General features: G+C 38.9%; 1 protein-coding gene across 1 annotated transcript in view; it reads right to left on the bottom strand.

Moving 5' to 3' along the window:
• grin2da (glutamate receptor, ionotropic, N-methyl D-aspartate 2D, a) overlaps positions 1-12,913 on the bottom strand; it is a 104,737-nt gene that overhangs the window by 34,538 nt on the left and 57,286 nt on the right. Inside the window, exons 8-9 of the mRNA XM_063899714.1 lie at positions 11,142-11,310; positions 5,876-6,029 (exon numbers count right to left, since the gene is read on the bottom strand). Coding sequence (XP_063755784.1) covers positions 5,876-6,029; positions 11,142-11,310 — 323 coding nt within the window. The remainder of the gene's footprint in view (positions 1-5,875; positions 6,030-11,141; positions 11,311-12,913) is intronic.

The raw sequence follows: 12,913 nt of genomic DNA, 5'->3' as shown, positions 1-12,913 counted from the left end.
TGTGTAACTCAAGTCTTTCCTGTTGTTCTCCTTTTTAATGTTCTGCAGTTGCTGCTTCACATTAAGTTTGGCGTTGCTTACATTACCTGTTTGTGTTTCCATTTCTTACCACCTACTACACAATTATACAGAAACACACAAATAGAAGACAATCATGCATAGCTGCACTATAGTCACTGTCTGCCCCGTGTCATGGCGGTCTTATGATAAAACGGCCTTGGGAGTCTTACTCTTTTGTCCAACCATGACGTGTTTCAGATTGTCTCTTAAATCTCCTCTGACAGATGGATAGATGTACTACTGCAGCAGCACTGTAAGTATGAAATAGATCTCTAAAGGAGTGGGAGGAAAAGGTCAGGTCTATGAAGGGGGAGAATATAATTCAACTCCTGAAGCAGACTCGTTTCAAATAATCTTGAACAAGTACTTTTTATTAAAAGGCAGAACTTAAACCAGCTTTTATTGCATGAGGAGCCTCCGAGTGGTTGTTCTGGTAAGTCAATATTTTTGACATTAGGGTCATATTAAAAAAAAGTATGGATTGACATTTTGGGAAATGTGCTTTTTGCCTTTTTTAGAAATGAGATGAGCAGATCAATACCACTATGTGACCATTAAATATAAATGTTAATAATTTGTAATGTTTCAAAAAAGGGCTGGATGTTTCCCTCTATTTAAAATCTTTATGATACAGTAAGCGAACCAGAACTGCTGATTACATGCTGCTACATATTTAGAAAAAAGGATGGTTAAACCAGCAGCAAAAGTTATAACATATATCATTTATGTTTGTTAATATTAAATGAAATGAAATGTTATAATGTTGATTCAACAATTGTTGTGGATGTTTGTCTTCAGTCAATGTTTAAATAGTTCAATTATAAGTCTATTTTTTTTTAAATATGCTCAATTCAGGTGAGAATGTGATGAATACTTCATAAGATTGGTTCAATATTATTATCTACAGTATGCTGGTGGGAGGATGGTTAATGTTACTGCACTTAATCATTTGACATTTTTTCTTCAAAACAACATTAACATCAGATGTTATGAGTTAAAAAACCTACAGAAAAATGTTGATTCAGAATGTGATGATGATATAATGGTTTTAGTAAACTATGTATATAGTATGTGGGTAAATTATTAGATGCCTTCCTTTCTTGTTTTTCTACACCATTGTTCTTAAGTTTTTTTATTGCAAGTGCTCCAATTTCAATTCTGGTAAGTATTTGTAGATTTGTAGAGTTGTTTGCAGGTATTATTTAAAAACATTGAAGTGATGTAAAATTTAGAGGATCATGCTATATGTACTGTAGCAGAATGTGCACTGCGGTATATAATCACACCAGCAGGTTCACAGCACAGATGGAGGGTTTAAAGAGTAGCCGCCTGAGACAGTGCTCTGCGCTAACAAGTCAATTTGCAATGGGTTGTCGTCTCATCTGGCCTGTTTAATGCAGGCACATATACGCAGGCACATACACGCACACACACACACACACACACACACACACACACACACACACACACACACACACACACACACACACACACACACACACACACACACACACACACACACACACACACACACACACACACACACACACACACACACCGCAAAGCAGCATGTCAACCAGCCTCTGCTCAGATTAAAACAACCGAAGACGTCTGAAAATATCTAAAGCAGCTTTATCGCTCGCTCTATCGAAGCCACTCAACCTCGCCCTCCCTCTTTTGTGTTTGGTTTATATTAGCACATAACAAGTGTTTCTCTCTTTCTGTCACACATATTATGTTATTCATCCAGCCCTCTGTTTATTTAATCTATCCATATCTCCATGCTTGGAAAAGTCTTGAATTAGCCTAGACATTTGTAAATTAACAGGTCTTATTTTCGAAACGGCAGAGTTTGACCGGGACAAATATTTTAACCCAAAAAAATGGTTATATGAAAAAACTTCCCATTGGGAGCTAATTTGGATACAAAAATATGATATTAAAAAGTCCAGATTGTCAGCTGTGCTTTAATAAGCAAAGCCATGTTTCAAGTTGGAGACAAAAGCGTGTCTGAACTAAAGGCCTGTTACATAACTGAGGATCTATTACATCTCACTGTACAGGGTTATGTAAGTTACCAGGGCAGTTGTTGTAAAACTTCACCCATTCAATGGCTTAAATGTTAAAATTGATTGTAATATCTAATTCTAACACTTCAAAATGTATAGGGGCCCCATTAAGCATATTTTAAGGTTCATATTTGTATTTTGTGCCTCTACTTTGACATGTTTACATGCTTTAATGTTCAAAAAGGTATTTATTATTCTCATACTGGCTGTGCTGCAGCACCTCTTTTCACCCTCTGTCTGAAATCAGAGCAGTGTCTTTTCTACAAAGCTAAGTCTACCTCAAAATTTGATTGTAAGCCACAACATGTTACTTGTTCCCACAACATTAAAACAAGCTCAATAAAGTTTATGACCAATCTTTTAACAGCAGCCATTTTGGAAAATCAGACCTTAAAGACCCGAACTGCTGACAGATTAACAACAAACCAGAAATCTATCCAATTGTCTGAAAGCCAGATCAATGATTGTTCAGGCATAAATCAGTTTTTGTGTCCTAAAAAGTGTATTTATGTTAAGTGTCAAAATGGATAGATAGAGTAACACGTACGTCAGTTCCTGGAAGAATTACGGTCCAGCCCGCTTTTGGGGGAAAACAATCGCTTTCATATGAATGGTGGTCAACACAGATTTAGAATTTTTCGGCAATCACATCAAAAAATTCAGGTAACAGCATTTTTTTTATCTACAAGATCACAATTATGATGGTCAGACAGGCAAACTATAAATTGTGCGGTCAAGTATCAGGCAGCAGGCTTACATACAGGCTGTGATTTCTGAATTACATTGTTTTTTTCACTCTCGTCTTTTCTGTAGAGGAGAGAAACTCTGGATTTATTTGTTGTTTGAGGTGCAATATATGACTCAGCAGCTTTTATGAAGAAACTATTATTTTCCTCTTCGCCCTGATGCAGTATTTCCCCCAGAAAGTGGGCGGGCCATAATTTTGCCAGGAAGAGCCTCATAATATCACATTACTCAGCCTCCCCGGGAAAGTTTACTCTAAGGTGCTGGAAAGGAGGGTCCGGCCGATTGTCGAACCTCAGATTGAAGAGGAACAATGCGGTTTTCGTCCTGGTAGTGGAACGACGGACCAGCTTTTTACTCTCGCAAGGATCCTGGAGGGAACCTGGGAGTACGCTCATCCAGTATACATGTGCTTTGTAGTTTTGGAGAAGGCGTATGACCGGGTTCCCAGAGAGATACTGTGGGAGGTGCTGCGGGAGTATGGGGTTAGGGGGTCTCTACTCAGGGCCATCCAATCTCTGTACTCCCAAAGCGAGAGCTGTGTCCGGGTCCTCTGTAGCACGTCGGACCAATTTCCATTAAGGGTTGGCCTCTGCCAGGGCTGCGCTGTGTCACCAATCCTGTTTGTGATATTCATGGACAGGATTTCGAGGCGTAGTCATGGGGGAGGGGGTCTGCAGTTCGGTGGGCTAAGGATTGCACCACTGCTTTTTGCAGATGATGTGGTCCTAATGGTTTCATCGGTCTGTGACCTTCAGCACTCACTGGATCGGTTCATGGCCGAGTGTGAAGCGGCTGGGATGAGGATCAGCACCTCCAAATCTGAGGCCATGGTTTTCAGCAGGAAACTGATTTAGGATGGGTAGGGGATGAGGCCTTACCCCAAGTGAAGGAGTTCAAGTATCTCGGGGTCTTGTTCTCGAGTGAGGGAACAATGGAGCGTGAGATGGGCCGGAGAATCGGAGCAACGGGAGCGGTACTGCAGTCGCTTTACCGCACTGTTGTGACGAAAAGAGAGCTGAGCCAGAAGGCAAAGCTCTCTGTCTACCGGGCCATTTTCGTTCCTACCCTCACCTATGGTCATGAAGGATGGGTCATGACCGAAAGAACGAGATCGCGGATACAAGCGGCCGAAATGGGATTTCTCTGCAGGGTGGCTGGCATCTCCCTTAGGGATAAGGTGAGAAGTTCAGTCATCTGGGAGGGACTCGGAGTAGAACAGCTGCTCCTTCACGTTGAAAGGAGTCAGTTGAGGTGGTTCGGGCACCTAGTGAGGATGCCACCTGGGCGCCTCCCTAGGGAGGTGTTCCAGGCACGTCCAGCTGGGAAGAGACCGAGGGGTAGACCTAGGACCAGGTGGAGGGATTATATCTCTTCGCTGGCCTGGGAGCGCCTTGGATTCCCCCAGTCAGAGCTGGTTGATATAGCCAGGAAAAGGAAGTTTGGGGCTGTCTGCTGGAGCATGTACCTCCACGACCCTGATGGATAAGCGGGAGAAGATGGATGGATGGAGCCTCATATTTCCCTATTGATTTAAATTAAACTATAAGTCGATACAGCTCACCCATCTCAAATGAATTTTTTAAATAGTTTTGCCTGTCTGACCATCATAATTGGGCTTTTTTTAGATTAAAAACGGAGCGGTTATCTTGATTTTTTGATGTGATTGCCGAAAACATCAGAATCTGTATTGACCGCCATTCAATGAAAGCAAAGGTTTTCCTCCAAAAGTGGGCAGGACTGTAATTTCGCCAGGAGAGGTGTAGTTGTTATTCTCATCTATTCTGAGAGATGTAGGTTAATCACTGACATATTCAAAATCTCCTTCAAAGCATGTCATTGATTGATACCTATTCAGACACCATAAAGACACTTAATCAGGATTTATTTGTTATACACGGATACGGAAAAAGCACGTTATGAAAAACCTGCATTTGACCAAAGATAAGTGCGGCTTTTGGTTTACATTCATTACTGTCTTTTAATAAATCTGTTCAGTCTGAACCAAAAAAGAATGATCCCTTCATTAACAACTTAACCTTCACAGTTCAAGCCTGTTGGATACTGAACACAGTTAGTTCCTGTTAACACTTTAGGCAATCAATTTGAGTTATATATCCACACCAGCAGTAAAATACACTACTTTCTTCAACATTATCACTCTATACTACACAGTCACTACATCACTTTGAACTGCAGTTGAGTCTGTGTCCATAGTTTAATTATGTATTAGTTTAGACTGTGTACTTAAACCTGCATGACACAAAGAAATCACAACAGTGATGAAAACGAAGCTGTGAAATTGTCTTTTGGTTTGATTCAGAAACACCAAGATAGGACAGAGCCAGCAGCAAGAGATACAAACTATTAAATCAGACAAAAAACAAGAGAAAGCTCAAATAGCTCAAATAAATACACCCTGAATGCACTAAGAACTAAATAAAGTATCTGTGCAATTTTTTATTGTGGGCATATTTCCTCTGACTTTATCGACCTGGGTTGTCAGCAGTATGTCGTGTATATCTCATATCTCAGAAATACAAATAAACTTTAGTTTTTCATCCTTGTATAGATCTGCCTGAAGAAAACACACTCATACGCAGAGATAGAGTCTAATCCACTGTTTATGATTCAACAAACTCATAAGCTGCAAGCAAAATATCAGTTTTTGGCTATTGGCTTTTTGTTGGCCCTCTGCTAAGTTCCTTTCTGTGAGTGATCAAGCTGTTGAATTGATAATAAGCTTCAATTGGTGGTGGAAAATCTGGGTTTGGAATAAACACGTCAGGTTTCAATCAAACTTAACTTCAACAAGCAGCTAAATGGTTAAATGTGCTACTGTAAAAGCACAGTCAACCTCTTGCTGGATTTCATTTTTAAATCTTAGATTTGAATGTCACCACATTTAATGAATACTCAATAATCCCAATATTAAGTCCCCACAAACAGTTTCTAAAGATAATCAAAAACACAACTGAATTTAAATCAAGACAATAACTCACCTAGGAAAGCAGAAGGCGACACAGTGCCATTGCTCCGAGAAACCATGACGCTGATGCCAGTCTCCACAAATGGTACGGAGAACTCTACAACCTCAGACCTTTCTTCATTAATGGTGAGAGAACCAATGGCCATGTCAGCCCTGTTGGACACCACCTGGAAGACAGGACACATGGGGTCATGAAAGGGAAAGGCTAACCCTAATCCTTACAAAAAACATGTAAAGGACAATTACATTTGTTTTTTAGTTGTCTTGCATCACATTTGTTCTGCATCATATTTGTGTGCTGTACTTTTATTAAATTGTTGGAAAACATCGTAACATTTGTGAGTTATACCCCATTCTACAAAGCCTGATGTGCATAGAAGCATGCAGCCTTGGAAAATAAATATCAAAAGTGAGGGAGGTAGTAAAGGGAGTAAAATGGAGTGAGTTTTCTTTTGTCTTGGCATGCGGCATTGAAATGGGCCATGTTCCTCCTCAGAGCTGTACCGACAGCTGTAAATGAGGCTCAGGTGGTCAGAGGGTGAGGAAGTGAGGGGATTCACAGCACTGTCATGTTTCACCTGGCAGGAAAGAGAGGTTACTTGGCTGTAGCCGAGGGACTGTGGAGGTCAGAGTAGCTGGCTACTGACCCGAAGTTCATTAGTCTGAGTCTTGGCCTTACCCCAAAGTCTGTGAAGACAAAAGGCTCTGCGGTCCCTGGCCAAAAACCACTGAGACTATCCACCAGGCTGTTAAAGTCACAATCCTTAAAGCCATTTTCACTGTTTCACTGTTGACATTTTTATCTTTGGAATCGTCTGTTGATTTAATTTGGGATAAGGCAGGTGTAGTTTTTTATCTAGGTTCAGCTATGATGGTTTTCGTTGAGAGCCAAGGTAAAACAGCTAGTTCCGATCAGGGTTTCGCTAGGATTTTTTCTTGCCGGTCAAGTGTCCGGAAATAATTTATTTTACCGGACAAATTAGAAACTTATCGGTCATGTTTCAATAACAGATGTTACAACAGCAACTATAATGTTAACAGGTTTTTTTCCACGCCCCCTGAAGGCTAGAGCCTGATGAAGCTCTGGTTCTTCGCCGGTAGAATATGCCGCTCTTGTTGTTGTTGCAACACGATCCTCGACCCGACGCAGTTGTGAGCGGCGTTGGGGAGAAAATCAGCGAAGTAAACGATGATGTCATGACGCATCACCAGTAATGTAACTGTCAAAACACAAATGTGTAGGGATAGCCTACGTTTTTATTCATTTTTTACATTTTAAGAACTAAAAACCGGTAATAACCAGCTAACGGAAACCCTGGTTCCGATATGTCTGTAATATTGAAGTACAACCAACTAGGCGGTGACTCTTCATGACATCATTATTATACTGTATATTTCACTTGCTTTGACCACCAATAGGTTATCTAAGCTCCAGGTGGACATTTAAGCCATGTTTTAAACTTTCGCTCAATGTGTTCCTGATACATTTCTTTACAATATAGGATGGAAGGATATCCTAACGATATATGTGAAGAATAACTCAAAGCTTCCAAAATAAAATTGGGTAGCCTATAGTTAAAAGGATAGGTTTGAATAAAATAAACTGGTTGTAATAAGTGGAATAAAAGCAGAAATAATTCTTAAATGCATGCATTAAATCTTTATGAGAGCTTTGAATTGAGGCTATGTCACTGTTACGTGCTGTTGAAATTGTGGCAATAACAGTTAGGATGGTGGAAACTGTACTCAAGAAACCTAACAAGCATGTCAAAATGGTTTATGACCAATTTCATTATCTAATCTTTTCTCTTACATTTAACATTTGCTGACAATCAAGCTATGGATCACAGAGCATTGGGTGCATCAAGCTGGAGTGTTTTTCCAATTTATATTTTCTGAAAATAAAATTATATAATATATATGAAACACAACTAAACGCTTACTTTATTACCTTAATCACACACGTTTAAATTCTCAACACATAAATAAAAATTATATATCGTAAGGCAATCATGAAATTAACGTAAACTAACAGCTGGTCAAAGGGCTGAAAGAGAGCGTTGTAACATAAATTGTGCCATTGAACTTCTTTTGATAAATGCAGTAACAAAGCGTTAAACTTTTTAAGGTTACCATGTGAAATCAATAGTTCTCCTTTGGGGACATTAAAGTATTTCTACCGGGGTATCATGATGCATCAGCCACACTATTTAAACCGTGTGAGTTGCTGCTTCTCTGCCTGTCAAAATCAATCAATCCCTGATTATTGTTCCATTAAGAAAAAGTAGGTAATTTACAATTTTGGAAAAAAAAGGCTTAAAATAACACCTGTGACACTCCTATGCCGGGAGTGCTTTTTCCCTACATAGACTTTGTATTGGGAATATAAAAATAATATACCAGGGGGATTCATGGTCTGATCATGAGAACATTTTAAGAACGTAAGAAATAACTAACAGATTTAAAAGGCATTCATGTAACAACAATTATCTTTTTATGTTATATGTTCTTTTATATTTGCACTGTGGGACTGCCAGAAACGGTATTTCAATTTTCTGTATGTATAACACGTGGAAACTTTGACAATAAAGTGGACTTTGACTTTGAATAACTGGTTAAATTACATTTTAAACAACTGCGGAAATGATTATCCAAGCATAGGCTTTCACTGAAGGTACAAGGACACAGTAAAAGTATAATGAAGGCAAACATATTATCCTGGGTGAATTTTACTTGTCAGGATTTAAAAGGCAAGGTTATATTTACACGTTTTTGGAGATAACAAGGGGGTGGGTACTAGAACCCTTTGACAATAAAACACTTTATTTTGCTGCATTCTGGTGAATGTTCTTCTTATTGTTCTGCATCAATTTATGTTGACATTTCTGTACAGAAAAAACAATCAGGAACCATGAGAGAATTCAAAATATATTGAATTTAGGCAGCATTTACTCCCTTTAGTGTTTTTTTTTGTTAGGGGAGGAATTTTCTAAATGTGCAAATGGCACTTATTTATGGTAATTGAATAAATACACTTGTATTTATTTATAAACCCCTAAACTGAAATATGTTCTGTTCTGGAGGATTTGTAAAGTTTCAATTCTATCCTCCTAAAACGTGGGTAGGGACGTATCTATGGGATCTTTATGAAAACCTACACAATTGCCAAGAGGAGTTAATAAAAATTTTTAAAAAACAATACAATGTAAGTAAACATGGTAGCAGTTGAGTGTTGAAAGCAATGCAAGCGAGAAACTACGATTTTGCTTCTTCTTCTTCTTCTTCTTGTTGGTTGCTTGTTTGGACTGAAAACAATTACTGCTGTAGGTAGATGGAAACAACCAAGGATGTGACATGTGAGATACAACAGTATTCACACAGAGTCAGCTGGCCCTGTGCACGTATGCTTCATCTGCTGCCATAATTAAGCAACTTAATGAGTTACTGACAGAAGCTGGGCTGGTGGCAGCTGGGGACGGATAGAGAGAGAGAAACAGCGGGGGAGAGAGAGACCACCAGCATCTCAGAGGCCTCTCTGAGACAGAAGGCTCGTTAACAACGACATTAGGACTGTTAGCAAATACTGATATTTTCTGTGTTTAGTTGATGTTAGGACAAATAATCAGACACAAATCTTCGCACTCACATTTTGACCAGATTATATCTTTGTCAATCATTCTGATAGTAAAATATGATCCAAACATCAAATATTACATACATTACAAGGTTATACGTATTAGCAGCACCTCAAGTATATGGTCCACTTTTATATATAGTAGTATACTATAGTACAGACATGGGTAATGATGGGGTGTTCAATTGTTGTTATATGGGATGGAGCTATTGTCCTAACAATGATCTAAACATAAGTCTAAAGTATACCCTTTAACGCATTGGAAAGAAATGTCCTCACTGAATTAGTCACCAATTGAACTTGGTCCTCACATAGCGAGTAGGACAAACACACTCACACACACACACACACAGACAATTTGCATGCCCTGTCGAACACCATGTTAAACTAACTTCATTCATCCAGCCACCAGAGGGGGATTGGCATCGTTGAAACAGCAAAGTGTATGCCAACACAAATGTGAACACACACCTGCACACACATACACGCAAACACACGCACACACAGCCTCTCTCCAAGTTTCTCCAGCACTAATCTTTCTAAAAGCCTCCCTCCGTATTTTCTCTCTTCTTCAATTCAGGTCCAATCCCCTCTCGTTGGGTCGAGTTTTAAAGGATTTGAAGCAGCATGAAAAGAATTTCATGGGAGCCCTCACATCAAACCACCTTTTTGTAATCACAACAAGAGTTGCATTATAGCTCCAAATGTATAGTCACTTTATATATTATTTATCAAATAGTTTAGATCAGCTTGTAATGGCAAAATTATACTTATACAGGCTGTTATGTTCTCCAAATATTCAGCTAAATATTAATGATGACTTTTATTAAGATGTGTTTCTGAGTAAAAGACGATCAAAGTTTGCTGATCTTATTTTATGCCACAGTCATTTTAAGAGGGGGATTAATGCTTAATACTTTAGGGGCACTGTACCCTTTGTCCCTCCACCTACAACCACCACTATGTACATTCTCATCCTCGATGCTAAGATGAGAATGTTTTTTACTTTGATGAGGAAATGTCGAGCATAAGAAAGTTGGTGACTGTGTGTGCTTCTGTGATGTAAGTGTTTTCCGAGGCAACAAACAAAACAAACACCTCCTGTTGTAATGCTTCTGCCTTTACTATAGGTTACTCCATTCGCTCGTCATCGTACCTTTACAGCCGTCAACACCAAATTCATAATCTGGATTTAACAATTATATTTGAACAATCAGAATTTGCATTCTTGCAGAAAATGAGAAGCTTGTAAGAAAAACACAATGTTATAGTCCTGAAAATAAAATTAGCTACAATATCGCACTAAGACACACAACAATGGGAACATAGTTTTGTGTCTGAATATTAAGCGCAAAGTTGGAGCCACAGCTATTGAATTGCAATAATGCAGTGACATTTCCTATTTGTTTTGTGGTGCTAATTTCATGGACAATTTGCTTGAAGGCTGAGATGGTTACAATCATTCACAAAAGCACAATGCTAAACTGCTCCATTGCTACAGTAGCATCAATCGTATGATTAATCAAATCTACCATAGACATCTTTGTTACAGAGCCAACCATGCCTAAAATAGGGAGCAATGTAAACTTGACTTGGATATTTCATTATTAAATTGTATGATAATGAGTATATTTAAGATGTTTACCTCTCCAACCATGCCGTTCCACTCCCCATCTATGTTCTTCCCATGCCTCCCATTGGTCACCAGGTAGAGGTCATAGGTGAAACCCACTATTTTAGCCAGTCGCTTGAGGACGTCGATGCAGAACCCTTTGCAGCAGTGCTTCATGGGCCCGGTGCCATCCACCACCAAGCTGAGGAGATGATTGGAGAAAAGACAGATAGGTGAGATAGGGAACTTGTTTTTTTTAATACTTAGAGACATTTTATCAGGGGCGCTTTGACCTGAATGGGCTGATTGGCTGTTGCAGAAATTGAAAAAGAAGGAGAATGTGCCACTTCAGAGACAGAGGGAGAACAGGAGACTGAGGGAAGGTATGAATTATTGGTGGAAGACTGTGAGTGGATTGATTCTGACAGTTTGGGCTTTCGTGTTTGGAGAGGCAATGCTTGACAGGTCAGAGAGCTCACTAGCAAAAGGCAAAAAAACTGCATTTTTTGTACTTGGATGCCGTATTAAATTAAACACATTTTTTACAAAGGACTTTGAAAGCCTCTATCCTGTGGGACTTGATGCAATGAACCCTTCACCCTAAACACATCAAAAAGAGATAACATATACTTAAATCCGTGTGCATTTAGATAACCATCAGTCAAGTGGATGCTGTGCCCTCCATCAGCTGTCCATACAAAGTGCCAACTCCCAATGGACCCCCAGAAACTCATGGAAGCTATGGCAACCTCTTTGCTCTGTTACCAAGCAACACAAGTAGCGCAATTTGTTGTTGTATTACAAATACAAAGCCGTTGAACGTATCACTTCCAAATATCATTACTGCAAATTAAGTCTTATCTTAACATAACAGATATCAAAAAAATTCAATCAATGGACAAACAACTCAAAAACACCCACTGACATTGAGCTTTTTCCTTCAGTAGGAACGTTCTAGAAACTTAATGTTCCAACGTATTACTTGGCTTAGTCCAATTTGAGATTTTGATTAGTACATTTGAACATTTCAGAGGTTATTAATACTTGCCAACACAACGCTGGATAACATGACCGTTGCTAAGGAGGATATCCAGAAAGAAGTTTGGTCGATTTAATGTCAGGTATGGATCAGAAAACCACTTATCCATCAGAAAAACCCCATAGAATACTTTTTGAGTATTCACTTTTATGTTTGTGGAGAGCAGGACAATGTGGATTAATGATGGCTAAACTGTCTTCAGTAATGAAAAGAAAAATAGTGCAAGAGACAGGAACAGGTTAAAAGAGAAAGCGCTGGACGTCAGAGTAATCAGCAGAAGAAAACACTGAAGGGAACACAGTACGAGTTATGGCATGGTTGTTTAATGTATTAAATTGTATTGTTAATATATTCCCTTGTATTATCCCTCACATATTCACCAGACAGTTGCTAACTCTGTCTACTGTTTGAAGCTGGGCTGTCAGCATAATGTATGTTTACCAGAAACACATCATCCAAAATGATTAACTGAAAGATGCTCTAACAATAAGTAATACTAACAACTGGGTAAATTATCTGTAGTACAAACCAGCCAATAGTTGGAGTGTTATTTCTAAATCAATGCTTGACATGATAATGTCCTTTAATGGAGTTGCAATAATTTTTTTTATTATAAAGAATAGAATCAGGTTAGATTCCTTTGAATGGTTTGACTCCCTTATTGTGAATAAAATGGAGTTAAGTTTTCATAACTCGATTGTGTCCATGTAAGTCATGAGCATGCTTCATTTAAAGCACTGAACAAATAAATAATGACCTTATTTGG

Source organism: Eleginops maclovinus, chromosome 13 (genome assembly GCF_036324505.1).
Source record: "Eleginops maclovinus isolate JMC-PN-2008 ecotype Puerto Natales chromosome 13, JC_Emac_rtc_rv5, whole genome shotgun sequence".
Lineage (NCBI taxonomy): Eukaryota > Metazoa > Chordata > Actinopteri > Perciformes > Eleginopidae > Eleginops > Eleginops maclovinus.
This window is presented reverse-complemented; position numbering and strand designations above follow the sequence as displayed.